This window comes from Amblyomma americanum, chromosome 5 (assembly GCF_052857255.1).
Source record: "Amblyomma americanum isolate KBUSLIRL-KWMA chromosome 5, ASM5285725v1, whole genome shotgun sequence".
NCBI classification, from domain to species: Eukaryota; Metazoa; Arthropoda; class Arachnida; order Ixodida; family Ixodidae; genus Amblyomma; species Amblyomma americanum.
In genome coordinates, this window is record NC_135501.1 from 168,686,687 (window position 1) to 168,711,565 (window position 24,879).

General features: G+C 46.7%; 2 protein-coding genes across 5 annotated transcripts in view; both read right to left on the reverse strand.

Moving 5' to 3' along the window:
- LOC144133010 (uncharacterized) overlaps positions 1-23,693 on the reverse strand; it is a 36,929-nt gene extending 13,236 nt beyond the window's left edge. For 2 of the 3 annotated variants that reach the window (XM_077665798.1, XM_077665795.1), the window contains exon 1: positions 23,632-23,693. The gene's annotated coding sequence lies outside the window, so the exon portion shown is untranslated. The remainder of the gene's footprint in view (positions 1-23,631) is intronic. The other variant, XM_077665797.1, reaches the window with a different exon arrangement.
- On the reverse strand, positions 1,104-23,699 carry LOC144133009 (uncharacterized). Of its 2 annotated transcripts, none has more exons than XM_077665793.1 (2): positions 23,636-23,699; positions 1,104-3,419 (listed from the first exon to the last, which is right to left on the reverse strand). In XM_077665793.1, exon 2 carries the CDS (start codon positions 3,341-3,343, stop codon positions 1,196-1,198), a length of 2,148 nt encoding a protein of 715 aa, XP_077521919.1. In that variant the 5' UTR covers positions 3,344-3,419; positions 23,636-23,699; the 3' UTR covers positions 1,104-1,195. The 2 variants fall into 2 exon arrangements, with proteins under 2 accessions (XP_077521919.1, XP_077521920.1); XM_077665794.1 differs by having other exon boundaries at positions 23,628-23,671.
- Between the last annotated feature and the right edge of the window lie 1,180 nt (positions 23,700-24,879).

Consider the following 24,879-nt stretch of genomic DNA (forward strand, 5'->3'; position numbering starts at 1 on the left):
AAGGGGTAACTAAGCGGGGGAATGAGGCCGCGTGTAATTTCCCTTAAAGGGGATGCTAAGATGGGGTGAGCGGAGCGAGCGTCAGAAGGGAGCCTGGTGGGGGGTTTCTGGCCGAGGTGGCTGAGAGAGGGTAGAGTCCGTGTGCCCTGCTCGACAGGCATATTCTCGAGCTAGGGCGTCGGTGCGTAGTTATGTACCTGGATCTCCTGTACCTGTATCTCAGCAGAGAGGGCACGAACAGGTGGGGCACAGCCTTAGCAACGAGTGGAAAAACAAGCAACGAATTAGGCTTTTAAAACTCATTGGGGCCGTTTGAGCGGTTACATTTGGCTTTTGTTCGTGATGAGAAAAACCGATTAAATTGCCATCTTGTCCATTGTCAGAAAAAAACAAAAAATAACGCCACCATTGTATTGTCGTCAGCAGCTATACAGTATACTCTCAATACTACCGCATACTGCCTTCGTTTTCTGTTATGATCAAAGCTGTTTGCATTATCCGAATAGTCCTACACTTCAGCGTGGAATGTATAGAGTAAGCCGCAACACATAATACACTTAACGAAATTTAATCTACATTACGCTGATATATTTAAATAAAACGAATAGACAAAATGTCGCACAAAATATCCTTGAAGGCGACCATGAGGTGTGCTAAAGTAAATTGTTTCGAGAGAATGGGGAACATCAGTGTGGTACCAAAATGTTAATAAGCAGTGCTTTTGCTTAATCGAAGAAACCAGTAAGGGCCGAAGGCGATTACGCAAGGCTTAGACGAAGTTTTCACTTTCCATTTTCATTGTCTAAAGCTTTGGTGACATGCAATTCAAGGTCGGATGAGTTCACCGTACAAGTGTGCCTGTGTGCAGCCTAACTAAATGCATGCGTTTCGAACTACAATTGAAACTGTTCACCGAGTCGATAAGGACCAGTAATTGTTTTTCCCGCGCTTTGAAGACCGGTCGCTGTATTTTTAAATCTGTTAAGGGAAGGCTTATTCTAGTGCACACAACCACGCATGCGTTGGCATAACCCTATTCGAGGCCTTCATTTCATGCATAACCCTCAGTGTTAAGTGGGGTGCACAAGTAAGCGAGACAAATGTTCACTAATTAAAATAGACTTCATTCGCTTCATAAAAACGAGGTTAAGAACAACGTTGCAAGCTTATCTCCAAACTATGTCCGATCACAGCTTCACAAGCAGTCAGCTCCCACAACGTCGGCCACAGTCAGGAATTTGCGGATGTGAATCCAGCAGTCGTAGCTGAGTTCGTCGAGTTGCACTGAGCGACCGCGTCCGCCGATGCACTGCACCCGTCGCTTGACAACGCCAGTCAGAATCATGTACTCTTCGAGACCCGTCAAACATCGAAGCCCCAAGGCGCGCCTCACCATCGTCGCCGCTTCCCTGGCATCAACGCCAGCATTTTCTTGAACGATGCTGAGGACCCTTTCATGTCCCGACACCAGCTCGACCGCGCGTGCGTTGTAAGGATCGTGGTCACCCATCACGAACCGGGCTGCTCTGGTGACGAGGCTGGCGTTGCGCCTCGTGATGTTGCGAATGGCAAAGAGCTCTGTGTTACGGCCTTTGCAACTTGGCAGATCAGCGCGGAGCAGGCGGTAATTGCTTTCGATGCCCGACACCAGCGTCTGCAAGAAGGCATTGTTGGCCTTGCAGCTGAACGCCTCGAACGAGAGCTCGGAGAGATTTTGGCTGTTGACAAAGGCGTTCGCGAGGAACTCGCAGTTGTCTTCGCTCAGAGGCAGCTCATAGAGTGCGATTCTGGTGAGGCTGAGGTTGGATGCCAGCGCGTTCACCAGTAACTTTTCGGCGTCAGGGTCATGCTGCTGGTCTTCGAGCTCGTATTCAAGATTGACTTGCACTTCTAAGTCCTTCAGTGTGAGTGCTTCCATTATATAGGCCGCCATGGCAGCTTGGATCTTACCAAGGAAGCAGTCTTGCACGCACACGCGGAGTGAAGTGACGTGATTGCAGGAGGCGAGGATTTCGAAGGTTCTGCGCAAGATCTCCGAATTTTTGAGGTGCAAAGAGCTGACCGTGAGGGACGTCACCTCGGGGCATTCGGGAAGCATGGGAAGGCTACCGATGCTCAGTGGGTGATCTTGAATGTGAATGGCCTTCGCCAAGCGGGAATCACGAATGATTTGGCATATCTCCTTGAGGTCAGCGCATGCTGGAAGATAGCCTATGTTGACGCATTGAAGGGCTTTGTTGAGCACGAGGGCGTGAAAGAACATGCCGCACTCCTCTTTTGAGAAACGCCAGAGGTCTACGGTAAGCGCCAAGAGTGTATCGTTTTCTGGCAGCGCTAACAGCCACGGCTCGATCCTTGTTGCTGTGTCTCCGCCGAGAAGTTCGAAGCCGTCGAGGATGCTGGACATGAAGTAGTTTGCCGGCCACGTGACGCAGTTTGTCGGCCACGTAACTCTTAGCGTACGCAGATTGCGGTTCCGGGCCATTATTTCGGCAAAGACGGTTTTCACTTCGCCATCGTAGATATCTATTTCGATGACCAACTCTTCTAGCGTCGTCCTTGGTGCAATGGCCTTGACCAGAGACTCCAGTGCACGCTTGCTGGCCTCGGGTGTTCGCACTGTCAGCTTCTTGAGCGGCGAGCGGTGTTTCTGTAGGTAGAGGACGAAGCCATGAAGGAGGTCGACGACGCAGCCATAAGTGAACACGCAGGAGCCAACGGTTAAGTCACTTATGGTCTTATTCTGCAAAAGTGTGTCTATCAACTGTCCTGCGCAGCCGGTGCTTAATTCCAGATCGGCGACATCCAGCGCAGTAAGGCTGATGCTGCCCTGCTCCTTGGGGATTACAAACAGTGGCAGTCTGACAGAGAAGCAGAAGTATTTTTCCCCTGCGTCTGAATAATTTTGGTCCGAGGGGTTGGCAAGCTTCTCCAGGGTTTCAAAGGCTTTCGTTTCCCAGCACGGTACATCTGAGATGGTCAGCTTCCTGACGCTGTACTTGTCTTGAAGAATGCTGAGGAGGACAGGGCTCCTCGCTACAAAGAAAGTTATCTCTACAGCCACAATGCAGCGATGATGGGCGAGGACGTTGCGCAGCAGAATATTGGCGAGGGTTTCAATTCGTGGGTCTTCCCAAGGGTCCACCACGGCCTTCGGGGCAAGAGCGATGCCCAATTCACCCAGGCCATTTTCCTCTCTTATCTCAAGGCCCATGTTCCAGAGAACCTTGTTATATTCGGCGACACGTCGAACCAGCTGACACACTGGTGCCGCTTCACTTCTGGTGCAGGGCAGGGTTAGTGGCGTGCGTTTGTCTGACACTGATGGCTTTGCAGTCGTCATGGCACGTTTAGCGGAGCGCTCTTCTGCTTCGATTCAATGTGGGGATTTCAGCGCAGGACAGGTTACCACTTCAAGACTGGAAAAGAAAGAATAAATAAATATATAATATATATATATATATATATAAGCGTTATAACTAAACTGTAGTGAAGGGTCAAAGATGTTATATCAACTTTACAAAGATAAGAGCAAGAACAGCAGACGCAGCTCGCAGCGGCGTAGGTTCAGATAGAGAGGCGAAATAAGCGTTTGCTGAGCAAGTGACTGCGGCTCTCGCAAACATGGCTAATTAGATGTCAGTGAGACAGACTTCTGTCCTTCAGTGGAATTACACTGGCGTTGTGACGGCCTTGTCGAACACTGTGTTGTGCATTACGGTGAAAGTATGCTGCCTGATTTTAAACTGAGTACAAACTTGGACCTTACTGACGCGATCTGAACGTCAATGAATGAAATACCATACTCCACCTCGATACTTCTTGCAGCGAACTGTAAGCTACGAACGCGAAGTGACAGCATCTAGTAGGACAAGGTAGAGGTTTGGGTGCTACGGTTAGATGAACGCTGATCTTTACTTTCTTCAGCTCACAACTCCAGCCTTTTCTTTATTGCTTACTCTTTCTCTCTTATTTCGCTCCCTTCGTAATACGTTCCTTTAGGGCGTGGTTGAGGTGTCCTTGGAAAGCGATGCCTTTCTTTTTCTGAAAACTAGGTTTAAGAAACTGGTTAGCGCGTTCGGCTACTGAGCCGGAGTTCCCGGGTTCGAACCCGGTGGCGGCGGCAACGTTTCGATGCAGGAAAAACGAGGCCCGAATGTCCACAGAGATGTGAGACAATTACTGTGCATTTACTTTCCTCAAAAACCAATTTTGAAACTAGTTTTTTTCATGGGTATGAATATTTGAAGGGTTCCTCCAAGAACCGCATCATTGCCACATCACACCAGTTACGCTCCGAATAAGTTGTGCAGTATAAAAATTTGTTGTGAGAAAAGATAAAGGGCAGTAACTTTCTCACTCTTGCTTGTTGCTGGACACCTCAACGGCGGGGAGAGTGAACAGATGAAGGGGAATAGATGAAACTAAAAACCGTTTTTGTGGAAAGGAAATGGCGCAGTAACTGTCCCGAACTGCGCCATGAGGGGTTGTATTAAATGGGAAAACATTTATTGTTAGCACTAAACTTCAGTGGGCCTGGCTCTTGGCCGCCTTGTGAGCCCACTCAGTGGCCAGGATTGCGTGAACGGATCTGAGCTGGCCATTACATCCTCCCACCGCTCTAGAGAAGGGACTCGTGCTAAGTATGTAGGTGGCGGCGCCTTTTTGCAGCTCCATAGAATGTCATCGTATCCGGCTATATTAAATAGAGGGGATCATAAGGCCGGCAGGTAAAACAGCCATGGGACCGCCCCAATGCACCCCGGCGTAAAGACTTCTTAAACTGGGGGTCTACAACACCATCATGGAACTATGCGAGGTACATAGATTTGCACAAATAAGGAGTCTCGCAACCGCACCCGTGGGGTGGAAGATCCTGAGCAACGTAGGACTACATGACAGAATCCCGGATAGAAAAGCGCGGGCAATGTTACTAACCGAAGTGAGAAAACTGCTGACTTTTAAACCTATTCCAAAAAAAACATGCACCCTGCTTATCACGAAGGCAAGAGGAGAGCAAAACCAAAGGCCCTTGAAGCCAAGCTAGAAGGCTCGGAATACACAACCTATGCAGATGCGGCGGAATACGAAAGGAGGCGACTCCTTTGTGGCCGTGGGCGTCAACGACTCTGGTAAAACATTAACTGCCGGTTCGGTCAAAACGAGAAACTCAGGGACTGCGGAGGAGGCAGCTAAAGTCATGGCAATGGTCGCCATCAAAGCAGTTACCATAATTATGGACTTCAAGGTCGCTGCAAACAATTTCGCGCGGGGTAGGATTTCCAAGGAGACAAAACGAATCCTAAGACATCGAGATAGAACCAAACTGAGGTGGAACTATTATGGTTGCCGGTACACTAAGGGCACAGGGGAAACGAGTTGGCTCACAGTATAGCTTCGAACCCGACCGCGGCGGCTGCGTTTTTATGGAGGAAAAACGCTAAGGCGCCCGTGTGCTGTGCGATGTCAGTGCACGTTAAAGATCCCCAGGTGGTCGAAATTATGCCGGAGCCCTCCACTACGGCACCTATTCTTCCTTTCGTCTTTCACTCCCTCCTTTATCCCTTCCCTTACGGCGCGGTTCAGGTGTCCAACGATATATGAGACAGATACTGCACCATTTCCTTTCCCCAGAAACCAATTATATATTATCACAGTATAGCTCGTGTTTATGTCAGCCGAACAGTGAGCCGGATTGAGTCCCGAAATTTCACGATATATGGATTTATATCCTTTCACGACCACGATATACGGATTTATATCCTTTCACGACTACACCAATTAGTTTGAACTGGAAAGGAGAATCTATCCGCCACCAGACACAAAGCTCGACAAAATCGAGGAGGTAAAGTGGCGTCTGCTACAGACGCCATGAAGGAAGGAAGTGAAAGAAGAAAGAAAGAGGTCAATAGTGGAGGGCTCCAGAATAATTTCGAACACCTGGGGATCTTTAACGTGCACTGACATCGCACCGCACAAGGGCGCCTTTAGCGTTTCTCCTCCATCGATGCAGCGCAGCCAGGGAGTGAAAGAAGAAAGAGAGAAAGAGGTCCGTTGTGGTGGGCTCTGGAATGATTTGGACCAGCTGGGGATATTTAACGTGCACTGACATCTAACAGCACAGGGGCGCCTATAGCGTTTCTCCTCCATCGAAGCACAACCAGGGAGTGAAAGAAGAAAGAGAGAAAGAGGTCCGTTGTGGAGGGCTCCGGAACAATTTCGAACACCTGGGGATCTTTAACGTGCACTGACAGTGCACTGACATCGAACCGCACAAGGGCGCCTTTAGCGTTTCTCCTCCAGTTTCTCCTCCATCGATGCGCAGCCAGGGAGTGAAATAATAATTGGTTTTTTGGGGAAAGGAAATGGCGCAGTATCTGTCTCATATATCGTTGGACACCTGAACCGCGCCGTAAGGGAAGGGATAAAGGAGGGAGTGAAAGAAGAAAGGAAGAATAGGTGCCGTAGTGGTGGGCTCCGGCACGTATAATAATGCCTAACGCATCATCACAAACAAGAAAACCCAACACCAAAAGTTAGGCGTCTATGCTCCTTTAAGAACGCTAGCTCTTAATTCTGGCACTCGAACGTTTCTCGTCCATCGGAGATATCAAGATGGCGGCCAGTCATGTGATCAGATTTCTGCAGCACCGTCCAAATCTGACCCCCCCCCCCTCCTCACATGACCGCAGGCGCACAGTCGTCGGGCCTGCACAACCGCCGATTTACCGCCTTTGCTGGCGTTCCGATAGATATGTGTGCCGAGACTGTTGCCAAATGTGTGCAGTTTAAAACAATGTCTGCACAAAAGTTTTGTTCTTTAATCAGCGGCACTGTACGACTGTAGTTGCCTTGACTAGGTGCCTCGCGGTACGTGCTCAGTTTCGTTAGGGAGCACAAACTGCAGCCAGCCAGCGATCAGAGGACTGCTTTATTTTAGCCTGGACGAGGACCTGCTCTTGTTGTTTCTTTTGTCGATGCGATTCCCATTTTTGGCCTTTTTCCTCTTGAGATAACTGCGCCCTCTTTGCTTCTCTGTGTTCCCGTGTTGCCAACCGTCGTTGTTCGATGGCCTCCCTAATTTCCTTATTCCACCAACTTCGTGGCTTCCTGTTTCCTTAACAGAGTATACTAAGGGGCCAGTTGGTCAGACATATTATAAACAAAAACGTAGCATAAGGACGGGACGAAGAAGGGCGAAGACAGGACGGTTGCTACACTTACAACTGAAATGAATGAAATGCGACAGTAAACCACACCCTATCGCAGAGCAACAACACGCATGCGCATAACATAAAACAAGGTAAAAACAAACTGATAATCTTAAAACGTGTGGAAAAAGAAAAAAAAAAGGAGAAAAGAGAAAGAGCGATAGATAATAAAAGGTGCTAAGAAAACTGAAGTGCGTTTTAAAAACTTCAATTCCTTCTCCATCAGATACACAGATGGGGTACTAATGCACGTACCTTCACCACATTTCGAAATTTCCTGGGCTTCCAAGATTTCCCTAGCCAATTGGGTTTTACCACGCCCTGCAATCTTAGTACTATTAAGCACGAGAAAACAACCATTGCACTTCTTGCAATGCACTGGTACGTGTTCTCCAGTTTGTTGGCGAAGTGAAGAGGCATGTTCACCCAGCCTCACGTTTAGACACCTGCCCGTCTGCCCAACGTACACAGACCCACATCGGAGAGGGAACTGATAAACAATATCTGTTCCGCATGAGACGTACGGTTTTCTATGTTTTGTGCCACAACCTGGTTCTCTTCCCCTCTCTCGATCTGCTAAAGCACATAGCATTGCCAGCTTGAGGGGCGTATAAAACACGACGTCAACCCCAAATTTTGCTGCCACTCTGTTCAAGTTGTGGGAGAGCCTGTGCACATATGACATAACTTCAAACTTCCTATTTTTTTGGTCACCTGGTGTGATACGACGTAACAGAAGCTCTTGTTTTTCTTTTAGCAGTTTCTTTCTGAGAGCATCTGCAACTGCCACAAGAACATCGGCAGGGAAGCCTGCTTCCTTAAGTCTCTCGACCTGAATGTCAAAACTTCTTCCCACTCTATGAGGGCATGACTTTATAAGTGCTGACTTAAAACATGTAGCTGCTATGCCTCGCTTTATGAGCTTCGAATGGGAAGAGTCGTAAGGCAGAAGCGCTTGTTTGGATCGAGGTTCGTAAGCCCAGCAAATTTGCCCACCAGTATTAAAATATAGGTGAATATCTAAAAACTGAATAGAATCATGAGCCGGTAGTTCAGTGCAGAAGTTCAATGAATTCATGATTCCTTTGAAACGAGTTAGGATCGAGTCTGCTACTAAAACCAAGTCATCTCTAGGAGAAAGTTTGAGGACAACAAGAAAATCATCACCATATCTAAAAATACGCACAATGTGCTCGTCACTCAACTGAGACTGAAGCAATCGTCCAAACTTAGCCAGAAAAATTTCGCAAAGCACAGGGGCGACACTTGACCCAATACAAATGCCACGTTTTTGAATGTAGAAATGCTGTCTATGGTTAACAATCGTGGAATTTAGGTACATAGACAGGAGTTCCAAAAAAGAATCAATGCTGACACCGCAAGAATTCTGAAAGGACACCGGTCCCGCCTCTTCAATGCAGTCCCTTACCGCAATAAACAGTTCGTCGTGCGGCACCGAGTAAAAAAGTTCCTCAATGTCCACAGATAATGCCGAATTAGCACCGCACAAATCACCCCGCAGGATGTCAACTAGCACAGCCGAGCTGGCGACTTTGAAAGGGTCCACAGTAACAAGCCTGGTCAAGTGACCCTGGAGGAACTTGGCTGGTCCAGCTTGCCAGCTGTGTCTCTCTGTGATGATGGCTCTGAAGGGACAATCCGGCTTGTGCGTTTTTGCGTTGAAAAAAACTTTCAAAGCATTGCCCTTGCAGTTTCTCACTTCCCTCTCCAGCTTGTCCAGCTTACACTCTTCCAGCAACTTCAGCGCTCTGGTCCTAGCCTAAGCCGGCTTAAGAAGCGAGCGCCTGAAGTTCTTCTCAATAGCGTTGGCCGCCTTTGCTTCATACATCTCACGAGGAAGAACGACAAAGCCTTCATCCTTATCTGCGAGCATCAAAGCCAACTTTGAATCACGAAAGTGCCCAACACTCTTCACCTTTGTGAGGCTCTAGGGAAGTCTGGGGAAATCTTGAAAGCCCAGGAAATTTCGAAATGTAGTGAAGGTAAGTGCATTAGTACCCCATCTGTGTATCTGATGGAGAAGGAATTGAAGTTTTTAAAACGCACTTGAGTTTTCTTAGCACCTTTTATTATCTATTGCTTTTTCTCTTTTCTCCTTTTTAATCTTTTTCCACACGTTAAAATTATCAGTTTGTTTTTACCTTGTTTTATGTTATGCGCATGCGTGTTGTTGCTCTGCGATGTGGTGTGGTTTACTGTCGCATTTCATTCATTTCAGTTGTAAGTGTACCAATCGTCCTGTCTTCGCCCTTCTACGTCCCGTCCATATGCTACGTTTTCGTTTATAATACGTCTGACCAACTGGCCCCTCAGTATACTCTGTTAAGTTTCATTTCTTCTACATTGGGCTCTGTTTATTGTTCTCGTCCAATCAATGAGCAATGTGCGCTATGTGCAACCCTTACTGCAACCACGACATGCCGAGCTCGACTCTTCAATTACTGCCTACGGAAACAGTGGTGTCCTCCTGTTGTCGCCGGCATGTTCGGTGTGGTTGGTCCTTCCACAGGCCACTGGAAGCGGATAGCAAAAATCATAAAAGCAGAGTGTTGGAAACAAGTTGGTCTTCTTCAGGATTGGCTCCGGTTGCTGTGCCTGAACTCGCGAGGAGGTGGTTCGGCAGGCTTCAAGATTCTCCGAGACTTTCAAGGCAATGCAACCATATTGACGGAGTGGTTGTGGCAGAAGCAACTTCAATACTTCCGAAGAAGTCCAAGAAGCAGGTAGGCAAGGTTCCAGTTACGTTCTTGGGGGATAGTTCTGTACCAAGCGAAGTTCAGCGGGTTCTAGAAAAAGGCCCGAAGTTTTGCCTTGAGGTAACTGTTCCCAAGCATGAAATCCTTGCTTCAGTTCACAGAATTGCCGACAAGGCGAGCCGTGATGAGAGAGCACATTGCATTTCGGAGGCTGTTGACACAGTTGACAAGACGTACAAGCTGGGGAAAAAGAGCCTCACAAAGGTGAAGAGTGTTGTTGGGCACTTTCGTGATTCAAAGTTGGCTTTGATGCTCGCAGATAAGGATGGAGGCTTTGTCATTCTTCCTCGTGAGATGTATGAAGCGAAGGCGGCCAACGCTATTGAGAAGAACTTCAGGCGCTCGCTTCTTAAGCCGGCTAAGGCTAGGACCAGAGCGTTGAAGTTGCTGCAAGAGTGTAAGCTGGACAAGCTGGAGAGGGAAGTGAGAAACTGCAAGGGCAGTGCTTTGAAAGTTTCTTTCAACGCAAAAACGCACAAGCCGGACTGTCCTTCAGAGCCATCATCACAGAGAGACACAGCTGGCAAGCTCGACTAGCCAAGTTCCTCCAGGGTCACTTGAGCAGGCTTGTTACTGTGGACCCTTTCAAAGTCGCCAGCTCGGCTGTGCTAGTTGACATCCTGCGGGGTGATTTGTGCGGTGCTAATTCGGCCTTATCTGTGGACATTGAGGAACTTTTTTACTCGGTGCCGCACGACAAACTGTTTATTGCGGTAAGGGAGTGCATTGAAGAGGCGGGACCGGTGTCCTTTCAGAATTCTGGCGGTGTCAGCATTGATTCTTTTTTGGAACTCCTGTATATGTACCTAAATTTCACGATTGTTAACCATAGACAGCATTTCTACATTCAGAAACGTGGCATTTGTATTGGGTCAAGTGTCGCCCCTGTGCTTTGCGAAATTTTTCTCGATAAGTTTGGACGATTGCTTCAGTCTCAGTTGAGTGACGAGCACATTGTGCGTATTTTTAGATATGTCGATGATTTTCTTGTTGTCCTCAAACTTTCTCCTAGAGATGACTTGGTTTTAGTAGCAGACTCGTTCCTAACACGTTTCAAAGGAATCATGAATTCATTGAACTTCTCCATTGAACTACCGGCTCATGATTCCATTCAGTTTTTAGATATTCACCTGTATTTTAATACTGGTGGGCAAATTTGCTGGGCTTACGAACCTCGATCCAAAAAAAGCGCTTCTGCCTTGCGACTCTTGCCATCCGAAGCTCATAAAGCGAGGCATAGCAGCTACATGTTTTAGGCCAGCACTTGTAAAGTCATGCCCTCATAGAGTGGGAAGAAGTTTTGACATTCAGGTCGAGAGACTTAAGGAAGCAGGCTTCCCTGCCGATGTTCTTGTGGCAGTTGCAGATGCTCTCAGAAAGAAACTGCTAAAAGAAAAACAAGAGCTTCTGTTACGTCGTATCACACCAGGTGACCAAAAGAATAGGAAGTTTGAAGTTATGCCATATGTACACAGGCTCTCCCACAACTTGAAGAGAGTGGCAGCGAAATTTGTGGGTGACGTCGTGTTTTCTACGCCACTCAAGCTGGCAATGCTATGTGCTTTAGCAGATCCGAGAGAGGGAAAGAGAACCAGGTTGTGGCACAAAATATAGAAAACCGTACGTCGCATGCGCAACAGATATTGTTTATCAGTTCCCTCTCCGATGTGGGTCTGTGTACGTTGGGCAGACCGGCAGGTGTCTAAACGTGAGGCTGGGTGAACATGCCTCTTCACTTCGCCAACAAACTGGAGAACATGTACCAGTGCATTGCAAGAAGTGCAATGGTTGTTTTTCCCTGCTTAATAGTACTAAGATTGTAGGGCGTGGTAAAACCCAATTGGCTAGGAAAACCTTGGAAGCCCAGGAAATTTCGAAATGTAGTGAAGGTACGTGCATTAGTACCCCATCTGTGTATCTGATGGAGAAGGAATTGTAGTTTTTAAAACGCACTTGAGTTTTCTTAGCACCTTTTATTATCTATCGCTCTTTCTCTTTTCTCCTTTTTTATCTTTTTCCACACGTTTTAAGATTATCAGTTTGTTTTTACCTTGTTTTATGTTATGCGCATGCGTGTTGTTGCTCTGCGATGGGGTGTGGTTTACTGTCGCATTTCATTCATTTCAGTTGTAAGTGTAGCAACCATCCTGTCTTCGCCCTTCTACGTCCCGTCCATATGCTACGTTTTTGTTTATAATATTCCTGTTTCCTTTCCAGCGTTTACTCTATTTACTTGTTTTATTTTTGTACTAATGAGTAGTTCTAATTGATTATAATCCCACTTTTCCATGGGATGTTTCTCTGTTGCTTACTCTATGCAGGCCGCTCTTTGGGCTATTTGTTCGTCATTTAATTTTGCCTACTCTCTTAACTTCCCTGCATTTCTCTTTTGAGCAGGACTCCCAACTCTAGACTGAAACGCTTATGATCACTTCCGAGTCTGTACTTCCCCTCTTCGTCTATTTCCATTATTTAGAGCTCGCTGTGCATCCCCTGCGACATTACGCAGGTGTCAATGGTCGTTTCCTTAGGGAACGATAGCTTAGGGAACAATAAGGCGAAGCCTAGGAACCGGGTGGTACTGCCCTGTCACAAGAGCATTCCAGCCAGCACTATGGACCATTCGCGGAAATCTGAGTCAGCATTTTCACAAGGCCTGGTTTCTAAAAAAAAAAAAGTATGGTATCTTTGACGACCCTCTCCCGTTTTTTTTTCTGAAACGAAATGAGTCAAGCTCCCCTTCAGAGTAAACTAAGGTGTGCCGCGGCAGATGGCCTCAAGATTGTTCCGAGAAAGCTGGCGAAAGAGTACAATGGTACAACAAAGTGTAGAGGGGTCGCGGCGGTGTGCCAGTAGGGGCTAGGCAGGAAATGGGCCTTTGTTCTCGTGCTTGCAGGAGTGGCTTTGCTCGCACTAAACTTTCTTAACTTGCAAATTTCACGGAAGATTTCTTCCAGGATAATCTTTTCCAACCGAAAACCCTTGTTACAAGACCACAATCTCGCATCCTGTTTGGAAAAGGAGAGGGGGAGATGTGCCTTTCCCTGTGGGACATTCCATGGGAAACGTCCCAGGCCGCAAAAGCAACTATCACCGATTTTGTTGAAAAAAAAGGTCAGGTAATTTTCGAGTATGTGAATACCGTTTTTCCGAAGTATTTTCACTGAAAAATGTTTTTTCTTTCTTTAAAGAGTGCTTTTAAGAAAATCAGTCCCGAAGTTGCCAAAAAGTGATGCTTTTTGTTAGATTGAGACCTTAATTAAGCATAAAGGTCCTTGAGATTAACATAGTTGAGATAACTCAGCAAGCACATACACTTATTAGGTTACAATACACAATGTTTTGTTCGAGTAAATTTTGTTTGACACGAAAAAAAATTTTTTTAATTTCACAACCAGTGTTACTGGGTGGCACTGCCCAACTGTGCTTTCACTGAGTAAGAGCTACGCACTGCAGCTCAATTTGGGTGCGCCTGTAAACTATGGATCCAGTATATGTGGGTCAATGCTATTTTTTCAGCGTAAACGGTAGTAAAATAACGGTTGGTGCTATTGCCGTGTTTTGGTTTTACTGTAAAAGTACATTTGTGTAAAAAAAAATTGCAATTTTTCTGATGGCGTGGCATCACAGTATAAGAATAAAATGTACTTTCTCCATCTCTGCTACCAGGGAAAAGATCAGTCTTTTGGCAGAATGGAATTTCTTCACTACAATCACTCGGAAAAAGTGCATGGGATGGTGTCGGTGGTATACTGAAACGTCTCGACGCGAGAGCAAGCTTGCAGATGCCATATCAGGATAAAATTACATCAACAGAGGACCTTTTTACCTGGACAAAAAAATAATGTCAAAATAGTTAGAGTAATCTGGGTACCCAACACAGAAATACAAGAAAAAAGAATAGAACTGGCTTCCCGATTCGCCATGACAATCACGTTGAAAGGAACGGGAGAGTTCCACTACTTCAGGCCAGCGACGTCTTCAAAACTTCGTGTTGGCATCACATGAATATTAAACGTCCAAGAAATTCAAGTCAAGAAGGAGACGAGAACACACGGGTCACCTCATATTGAAACGAAAGATTCAAATGTTTATGAAATGAGTGGATTAGAAAACAAAAGGAGAGAGCAAGTATGCAGACAAATTTTTTATTTGCAGCTTATAGCCTCCTGCTATAAGTGTCCAGGGGCCCGTTTAAGCCATATTTTCGTTCTGATGTAAGAAAAGAGGGAAGAAATGATCATGTCGTTCTTATGCCTCTGAAAAGGTTACGATTAACTGCCACACAATGGGCGTCACATCGATGTTTTATTTGTTTACCTGGCCACGCTGTGGCCAAAATTCAGTGTTAAACTGAGAGTAGTACCTCGTTCAAGAAGAATTTGAACTGGCATCAACTGACTGAGAATGTGCTCGCTTGGCAAAGGCCTAAAGTATACATGCATGCCAAAAAAAGGGTCGGTGCAGCGCACGTGTGATGCAGTGAAAGCGCATTTTTGTAGTGCCGACCCCATGACACTGGTAGTGAAATTTCAATTTTTTTTTTTCTCGCGTCAGACAAAATTTACTCTAACAAAACATTTTGGATTGCAATCTGATAAGTGAATGTGTTTACTGAGTAATACCCAGTATTTTTGTCTCGAGGACCTTTATGTTTAATTTAGTTCTCAATCTAAGAAAAGCATCGCTTTTTGCCAACTTTGGGACTGATTTTCTAAAAAATACTCTTTAAAGAAAGTTCAAAATATTTTTGGCAGACCTCTACCACCAAGTGAACAGTAAAAAATTTTATTGCGACTGAAACATGAACGAAGTTTATAATAAAAAATTCTGAAAACGCACCATTTTTGCTTCTTTACTGTAGCGAGAAAAAGCAGCAATGTCGTACAACGGGGCACTAGTGATGTTGCGTCGAAGAACGATGCATATGCGATAATATAAAATAGAATTTGTTAATTAGTCTGCTTTCACACCTGATTTAAAAATAATTACCTGCGAGCAACTTTCGCGTGTTCGCAAAACTTCGGAAGGCGCTTACGCGAGAAATTTTTTTTCCGCGAAAATACTTCAGAAAATCCGTATTCATATAATCAACAATTTCCTGAGTGTTTTTTTCAACACAATCAGTGACGGTCATTTCCCATGGAATGACCCAAAGGGAAAGGGGCATCTACTCCTTTCCTTTTCGAACAAGGATGCGAGATTGCCATCTTTGGACTAGGGTTTTCGGTTGGAAAAGATTATCCTGGCAGACATCTTCCCAGAAATTTTTAATGCTAAGGAAGATCAGTGCCAAGAACGACACTCCTGCCAGCATGAGAATAAAGGCCCATTTCCTGCCCAGCCCCTACTGTTGTGCTGAGGCGAACGCTTATATTTTTTTCTACCCTTGTACTATTACTATTTGGAAAGCTTTCCCCAACCATATTGAAGTCAAATGCCGCGGCACTCCTTAGTTTACTCTGAAGTGGAGCTTGACTTTTTTGGTTTCAACAAAAAATGTTTGAGGGTCGTCTGAGAAACCACATCTTTTTTTTGGGGGGGAAGCAAATCTCTAAAATGCTGACTCATTTCCGCTAATAGTCTCTATACTGCTCGCTGGAATGCTTTTGTCGCAGGGCTGTACCAACCGGTTCCTAGGAGTCGCCTTGTTGGTCCCTAAGTTCCCGCCAACCCCCTCTCCTCCCCCTTCTCACTCCCTCCAGGCTTAGTGAACTGGTATCGCCTGGTATAAAAGACAGTCTGGAACTGCCTCAGCACACTGTGTCTCTTCATCGACGTTCCAGGTACATCCTCTACGGTAGTTTTGAGTACTGCCAGCGAAGGTGTGCACTCAGTAACAGCAATTCTCCACAAGACCTGGACTCCACGAGTGCGCCGAACCTTCAACGTCAGCAGCCAGCTGTGCGGTTATTTCCGATTTTTTAGCGTAGTGCTGCTGCGATTGCAACCGTGGACTCAGTGGCGTCATTCAAGAGACATTGTTCCTCGAGCTCGTTCTTTCTCCCAAGCGCCCTGCGGCGGAACAGACCACAAAGTGCCATCCTCAGGTGAGACTTCTTTCTAATCCGTCAGTTGTTAAGGCCTGGTGTCCGTTTCTTACGAGGGCAACGAATAATGGCAACATAAATATCGAAGCGACCGCTCAAGCGCTGGAGTAAAAGGGCGAATAGACATAAGCAAACATGGCACCTTGCCAGCATCGTTCCTTCGTATTAAGTTTCTAGCCATCCTGAATGTTCGTGCTCATACGAGCGGCGAGATGTCTGGGCCTTTCTGCTTTGGCTTCCTTTCAGTGCGAAACCTTACGTTTCTCACTGATAGTCAGCTCTCACGAAAGACAGACCGCAGCGACGTGTTTGTTTGGGCACCTATTTATTGCTTTCCGTTTTGAGTTTTCCAAACTTATATTACTTACCAATGTAAACTACCCCTGACACTGTGTAGCAGCACACCTTAAGCACATCTAAATCCACCAGTGAGCTAAATATATTTACCGAATTCATTGGCACAGATAGCTTCGCACCGTGCGCACCTAAATCACTCTGGGGGGAGCGTCTATAATGATCCGGATGGTGACGGCAACTCGGAGCGCGCAGCACTTAGTTGAGCGGCATTTTCAGGTTCGCCGTTTATTTCGCGCGCCTATACACCCTTAAAAAATTAATGCTACATGCTGTGTGGTTTAGTGCCACCGCACTGATCGGAATTTTGCGCGGACAAACTTGTACCGTTTTTCGACGACGTGTAATTGGAAGCAAGAGCGGAGGAAACGTAGGATTTAAATCGTTCGTAGTCAGAAAGACGCTCTTCTTATATGAGCCCTCCCCCCTGTTTTGCGGAGTTATTTTCTTCACTCATGCGTTTTTTGTTGTCTTAAAAAAGCTGTAATAGGCTGCCTGCCTCTTGCACGTACTTTTTGTAGCGATACAATGTAATAAGAATAATGCGGTGAATACGTCCCCCGTTGTTTCCTTTCCGGCGCTTCGTTTTTCATCGGCATGTGGAAGACAGCGTCACTACTTTCCTTCCATTTTGTCAATGGTTCCCTCAATTCAAAGACGTGGCCGGATTGAGAAAGCTTAAAGGAGTACGGACACCTAACTTTTCGGTGCGCGTTTTCTTGTTGGTAATGACACGTAAGGCATTATGATACGTGAATTACCCCCTGGTATTCTCGTACGACCGCTAAATAATTTATAATTGAATTTTTGTCTCGTGCTGCTTGGCTTTCGGTTTCTACAGTCGAATGAGGACTGTGACGTCAACATGTGCGTACAGGTAACGTAAGAAATAAAAAACGGCAATATAATCGCTACTTCAACATTCACTATTATTCCGGTTCTTGAAGAAGGCTAGCTTCAACCCTGCAGTAAATTAAAACGATGAAGCAGCGATTTCAAGGACGTTTTTCCAACGCCTCACGTGACAAAAAAGCGCACTTTGAGGACACAGCCATCGTTCTGCTGTCGAAACCGAAACAGCACGACAGAAAATATTCGATTATAAATTATTTAGCGGTCGTAGGCGAATATCACGTGGTGGTTCATGCGTAGTAGTGTCTTCCGCATCATTGTGGAGAAAAGAACATGCTACTAAATTAAGGTGTCTATATTCCTTTAATGCCTTTAGTGAAGTTTGCACCTTGGAATAACTCGTCAGGGTGTTAACAGGCCGAAACCTCGGTGCGTCAACAAACACAGGAGGCTCTCCTCTGCACCGTCGTCTGCGATGATGCGTGATGTGCTTTCGTTCGCTTATCATGCCGTTTGGGGAACAGCTTTTCGTGTAGAGCTTCCTAGGCTGTGCGGTTTTTGAATGGTATACAGGAGGTCGCTGCATGTCTGACTCAGCGAGACTATTGTGTGATTCGGAGGAAGACCAGCTGTTAGGGGTATGTCCGGGTTCACGAGGCATATTTATCGTGAAGTTGTAAACAGATAGCTTCGAAATGACACGTTGCATACTTTGTCACAGTCTTCTTCAAAGCAGTGACCGACTGGTAACGAATGGCTGCTCCCAGGGGTACTGTGCGAGACGAGCAGAATGTTTCCGAAATTTGTGTTTACGTGTGTTTCTAAATGTCGCGCTCCACTACGGTATAAAGCAGTCTAAAGTCGGGGGGGGGGGGGGGGGGGGGGGGGGGGGGGGGGGGGGGGGTGCGACTACTTCGTGTATGTTTTGCGTGTTTCAAAAATTGAGCGCCTTTAAAATGACGTTTCAGACTTTCACAGCCTGTTCTAGGAAGTACGCTGTCCCAAATTTTTAACAGTAACACAGGTTGCTTCTTTAAATCCAACGTGGTAAATGCTTCTCTCGGCTAGGCGGGTTGTTCCTTCACCGCATGACGTGGCAGTGCGCGCGCCAGAAAGGTGGCTGGCGGCCACACGGTGCCTGGACCAAAACTTTCCTTTGGCATGTGCCTGAACCTATCCATTTTTAATTCGAAAGCATTAACTCTGTTTTAACGGATGTGGTTAGCGAGAAAAAAAATAATAAATGTACGCCCTCAGGCAGCTGAGCACGTACCGCGACACACCTAGCCATGGAAAGGATCTGCACGCTGGAAAACGTTTGAGGTCACTGTGGTAAAATGCATTGGAGGAATGCGGAAGCATTGACGCCTCCTCGTTTCTATTTGCCTCTCTCGGCCTCTGTTTGCTTCACTTGTCCCTTCTCGTCACATTTACTCGATTAAGCACTGATGTAAATTCACCCAGTGTCCATATCGCCACAATTAATTGTCTTAGTTATTCAAGTTCCATGAATTGCCCATTTTGAGATTTCCAATTTGCCGCCCCACGTTGCCCTGGCTCCGCTCAATTTTTGGACATTTTTGGCTCAATTTAATTGACTAATATACTTTTGGACACAATTCTTTTTTCGACATCAGCCTCACATCATCTTCTTTCGATTACAACCATTCGTTTGGCGCTTATTCTTCTAATTATAAGTTCCTCACAACTGCTGCGGACACGACCATGTCCACATGGCCTAGTAATGCTTTCGCATTAATATTATTTTTGCACAATGTCGCTGATTAAAGAACAAAACGTTTGTGCAGACATTTGTTTTAAATTGCTGTCATTTGGCACCAGTCTCAGCACCCACTCAGACGGTATATATTCATATATCGGAACGCCAGCATAGGCGGCAAATCGGCGGCTGTGGCGGCCCGACGATTGCGCGCGTGCGGTCACATGATGGGGGGTCACATTTTACACGGTGCTGCAGCAATTTGATCGCATGACCGTCTGCCATCTTGAAATCTTGAACGGACAAGAAACGCTTGAATGCGAGTAATAAGAGCTAACGCTCTCAAAAAGCTGGTTCGACAGTTTCCCGTCGGTCCGTTGCGCCACAGAAGTATCTGGGGTTTGCTACTACAGCGCTGCCGCAAGGCAACGAGACTCCTTTAGACGGTAACGACCAAAGCGAGATACCTTGCATCCGCAAATAAACGCGTGAAATTTTAAAACAAACCCGATTTATATAGGCTGACCCCGAAAGTAGCACTCAGTGACGCAGACATATTTAAACGATTCAGGCTAGTCCGCTCCCCTCTAGCTTGGCCTCCAAACCTTGCAGGTACAACATGAACAACAAAGGGGACAGAGGACATCCTTGTCTAAGCCCCCGCTTGATCTCTACAGGCCCTGATACATTTTTTTCCCATTTTATGAGCACTCTGTTACCTCTATATATATCTTTTAAAAGATTAATTACTCCATTTTCCACATCCAATGTGCCCAATATGTCCCACAAATGCTCCTGAGTAATGTTGTCATAGGCTCCCCTAATATCCAGAAATGCTAGCAATAAGGGCCTATGTTCCTTTTCCGCAATTTCTATACACTGTGTCAATGAAAATAGATTGTCCTCCAACCTCCTTTGTTTCCGGAACCCATTCTGTAGTTCCCCTAACACCCCCTCGTTCTCCACCCAAGCCTGCAGTCTATCCTTTATAATTTGCATCACCACCCTGTAAACCACAGATGTCACTGTTATGGGGCGATAGTTACTTACGTCTGCTTTGTCCCCCTTTCCCTTATATATCATGTTCATTCTACTTAATCGCCATTCATCGGGAACTTTCTCATCCACTATCATTTTGTTCACTACCTGTATTAATGTTTGCTTGGATTTTGGTCCTAACTTCTTTATCAACATAATCGGGATACCATCTGGTCCTGTTGATGTGCCACTAGGAACCTTCTTCTCTGCCCTTTCCCACTCTCCTTGCTCAAGTGAAGCTATTGCTGTAACCGGTCTATCCTCCTTCGATAAATTATGTACCACGTGCTTTGCTGAAAATTTTTCCGTCATCCTTGTTCCTATGCGTTTTATTGCTTCATCCCCTTCTAGTCGAATACCCTCATCTGTAACAATAAACCTTTGTTCTAGCCTAGTTTTATTACTCATTGCATTTAGATGTTTCCAGAATTTTTGGGCTGCTTTTCTATCCTTTTTATTTACTTTTGACATCCATTGGGCACCCTTTCTTCTAATTTTCTCATTAATCAAATAGGATGCGTCCCTTCTACACTTTATGAAGGTATCCCATTTTCTGTCTACTTCGGGTTTTGGTTCCCCCCTCTTCTTGGAATATCTGTGTTCCCTGGATGCTTCCTTGCGCTTTTCTATTGCCCTCTTGACCTCCTCATCCCACCAACTCTTGGGTTTGCATCTTTTCCCTTTTAGCTTTACTCGCACCTTAGCTAGCTCTAGCTCCAGTAATCGAGTTAATTTGGTATAAGTCCATTCTGTTTCACTATCCTCAAAAATTACTTTCTCGATTTGTTTGGCTGCTACTTCCAATTGCTTTTCTGAGTAAAAATTTCCCCCTGATTGTTTATCTTGATTCAGTCCTACATTGCTTTTTCTTCTGAAGCTCAACTTGATACGCTTGTGGTCACTACCTAGACTTCTGGAACCATCTTCATCTATGCTCATTACCCCTAATCTGTTATACATCCTCTGTGACATTAGTGCATAATCTATCGTCGAGTGCAAACTCCCCGCCTCCCATGTTATGAGCCCTTCACACTTCTCGGTGCTGTTGCATACAACTAAATCATGCCTGTCACACATGTCCTGCAGCATGCTTCCTGTCGAATCCGTGTACCCATCCAGGTCTTCTATGTGTGCATTCATGTCGCCTAATATAATTATCTCGCCCTGTCCTCCTAGCTCATCAATGTCGCTTGCAATACATTCTAACATTTTCCTGTTTTCCTCTTTGGCATTAACCCCTGTCCACAGGTATACAAAGCCAAGGAGTGTTTGCTTGCCTGCCACTGTTCCTTTTAGCCATAAATGTTCCCTGCATCCCAGTCTAACCCTTTGAAAATTCATACTTTTATGAATGAATGCCCCAATTCCACCTCCCTTTCTGCTGCCCTCTGTTCTATTGCAATATTCCCATGCGTAGTCTGGGTTACAGGGTGGTTGCTCCATGTCTCTAAGATGTGTTTCAGCTAAACCATATACCATTAATTCCTCCTGTCTTAACTGTTCTTCTATTTCCTCCCATTTCAGTCTATTCCTGCCACCTTGCATGTTAATGAAACCTATATCTGAATTAACTTGGCCCTGGCGCTTGCGTCTCTTTCTTCCCCTATGGTTCCATTGTCCGTTTGATCTTAATTCTTCCTTCTCTACACTGGTTCCTTCAGAGCTCTGGGTCCCCCCAAAAAAGCTGTTGCCTGGCGACTTATCCTACTACCCACCTTCTTGCCAGTGGCACCACCGTAGTGGATGCCATCCTGTGCAAAAGGGTGGGGCCTAACCTCGTACACTTCCCTGTTGACCTCCATCACCTCGTATCTTAGTCGTCGACTCAATAGCCTAATTACCCGATTAGTCTCCACGACCCTCCTTTCCGTTTCGCGAGCCTGCCTCTGGACCACTGGGATTGTGCATATGGTTACATGCACACTCTCAGAGGCCTCTCTAAGCCTACGCATCCCCACCTCCAACTGCGTCTCAAGATTCTGGCTCCTCCCCTGCAGTACATCATTGAGACCAGCATGGATGACCACAAGGTGTTCGCCATCCATGCTGCCCACCACCACCTCCCGGGCTCTGGCCATTGCATCCACCATGCACTTTCCCGACTGAGCCTCCACCTGCACCCGCCTGTCTGCCTTCACTGCCATCAGAACACCTCCCTCAACCCTCGCTACATTCGAGTCCCCGACCACCAGAACTCTCCTGCGCCCCAAACGTTCGCTTCCTAATTCCATCTGTTGGCCTCCGGATCGCTCTAGCTGACTCTCCTGCCGCTGTATGCTATTGTCGCGAGTTTCCATGCCCGCTTTAACCTTTTTCATTTCGTTCTCATTTTTCTCACTCAATGCTCGCTGCACTACAGCACTGTACGATCGACGAGCCTCGTCCCCCACCTGACCCTTCTCCGAACTGGGGTGCCCAGCCGGCCGCGACCTGAGCGCTTCAACCTGTTTTTCTAGCTGGGTCCGCTTTTCCCGCTCTTCTTTAATCTCGCCCACCATTCGCTTCAACAGGGCGGCATTATTCTCCTCCTTTTTAATCAAATCGGCGACCTGAGCTTCCAGCTTAATCCGTGCCTCTCGTTCGACCTGCCGGTCCGCATTAAGTGCATTAAACCCGGCTTCCCATTCCCCTTTTAAAGCATGAACGGCGTCCCCAAACCGCTTGCACATCTTACACACGAAGCTAGCCTCATCCGCCTCGGCTAAGCTCCCGAACCCTGTCTCATCTAAGTAACACCAACGGTCGCACTCCTGGCACTGTACTAACTCCCCGTCCTTGTCCTCCTTAACTTTCCTAGCTTGCCGACCCATCGTCCGGCCGACTTGTGAAAGCCCGCCAAAATTCCTATGCGTAAAAACCCGCCAAGAATATTACACAAAACTTCGGCACTACGCAACGTAAAAGCCCGCCAAAATTCGTAGAGAAGAAACCTTCGGCACTAGTCAACGTTAGCGCCCGCTAAAACTCCTGCACAAAAACCTTCGGCACTGCGCAACGTAAAAGCCCGCCAAAATTACTACACAAAAAACCTTCGGCACTACACAACGTAAAAGCCCACCAAAATTCCTACACAAAAACCTTCGGCACTACGCAACGTAAACGCCCGCCAAAAATCCTACACCAAAAACTTTCAGCAATACGCAAGGTAAAAGCCTTCCAAAATTTCTACGCAAAAACCTTCGGTACACACACTTCCGCTAGCCTTTCTACCCTTAACTCGGTTTAAAACTACTGCCCGAAAGCATGTACAAGCGGGCAGCCGCAGAGCCGCCTGGTTGCGAAGGGATGGACGAGAGGCTGCAGACATACAAAGAGATCATAGAGCACTATAGACTTGGTAGACGGTCCCTGCCACTACCGGACCGAGCGCTAACAAACAGGGAGGCAGTCGCATGGCGGCGCCTGCAAGCTGGGAACTTCCCGAACCCCGTCTGGCTCTACCACACGCAAGTGGAGGAAAGAGCCGACGATAAATGCGCGACATGTGGAGAGAGGGGTACTTTAGACCACATAATCTGGCAATGCCCTGGTTCCCCGGGCGCCAAGGAGAACATAAGAAGTAGAGAAGCCTGGGAACTGATGCTGCGAAGCGAGTCCCTCGCCCACCAGCAAATAAAGTTCTTACTCACTCACTCTGCAAGCCATCCTCCTCTGACGCCGCTGCCGAGGGCCCTTTCGCGCACTGACTCTTGGGAAATAGGCCCTCCACAGTTACCAGACTGACAACCAGCTTGGATAGCGGTGGTTTTTAGTGAACGTCCGTGCTTCTATGTAGCGCAGCGCCTGTCTTGCAGCTTTGGCGGAATGCGTACCGAGGTTGTGTGAAGGCTCCGCGTCTCAACACTTCTGTTGATTACGCACCTTAGTTTTTGGGTGCAGTGTAGAAAACTGCAGGTAAACTTTTCATCAAAAGGTTCGTCGGGGGCACTGCGCATTTGAACTAACGTCGCTGTACGCTATACGTGTACGGTACTCCACTACCGACGTGAAGAGGCGTTTTCATGGTCTTGCTAGAAATACAAATTGCACATTCCCGCTTTGAATGTCGCTAGAATTCAGAATTTTTCCCAGCGGCGTGCGGCCGCTACCTCGTCACTGTTAAACTGTGGTTCGTAAAGAGAACGGAAAGCAATTCCATTCATCGTTATACACACACACGGAGCGCTTATTTCAGCGCATGCTATAAGCGGAGAATAGGCTAAGAAAAAAACTAAAAAAAGGAGGCAGTGGCTTCCAGAGCGCTCCGGCGCGCTGCGCAAGATTCTATTTCTCGGGCAGGCGGACTTCGGCCCGCCGTTCTCCGCTACCCTCGGGGCACAAGTCGCGCTGAATACGCTCGCGCACATACGCGGTTCCGACGTGAAATGCAGTAGTAAAGTAGTTCTCTCTCTCGCTGTCGAGAGAGAGCGCCGACGGCTTTACGTCTGCCTGTCTGCCCCTGCGCGGGGTGCCCTCGGCGTTAGCTTGTTCGTCGGTTTCGGAGCCGATGCTCGGAGTTGACGCGGTGCTGTGGGCCCACGCAGTTGCTCGAGAACTGTATGCCCTTGTCGGAAGACGACGGCAGATACCGTCCGATAGAATAATGCAGCTTTCGTTACTGCGACCTGACAGGCGCTGTCATTAGTCACAGTATAGCAAGCTTTCTGTTTGTGATTGTGGTGAGGCAGTTTCTGTTTGGAAAATGCATTTATCCAAGCAAGCAGGTCATCATACATGAGCCACTCGTAGTAGCATAACTGCACAACGGCACAAACAGATCATATGGTACAAAATATTCACAAAGTAAAGTGGACACATATGGGACCAATCGAGATATGTATGAAAATATTTATACCAGGTCAACATATATGAGTCATACCTCGTAACATAACTGCAAA

What these genes read in the sequence shown, in the direction of transcription:
- LOC144133009 (XM_077665793.1), bottom strand. Translation starts at nt 3,343, where the DNA reads ATGACGACTGCAAAGCCATCAGTGTCAGACAAACGCACGCCACTAACC.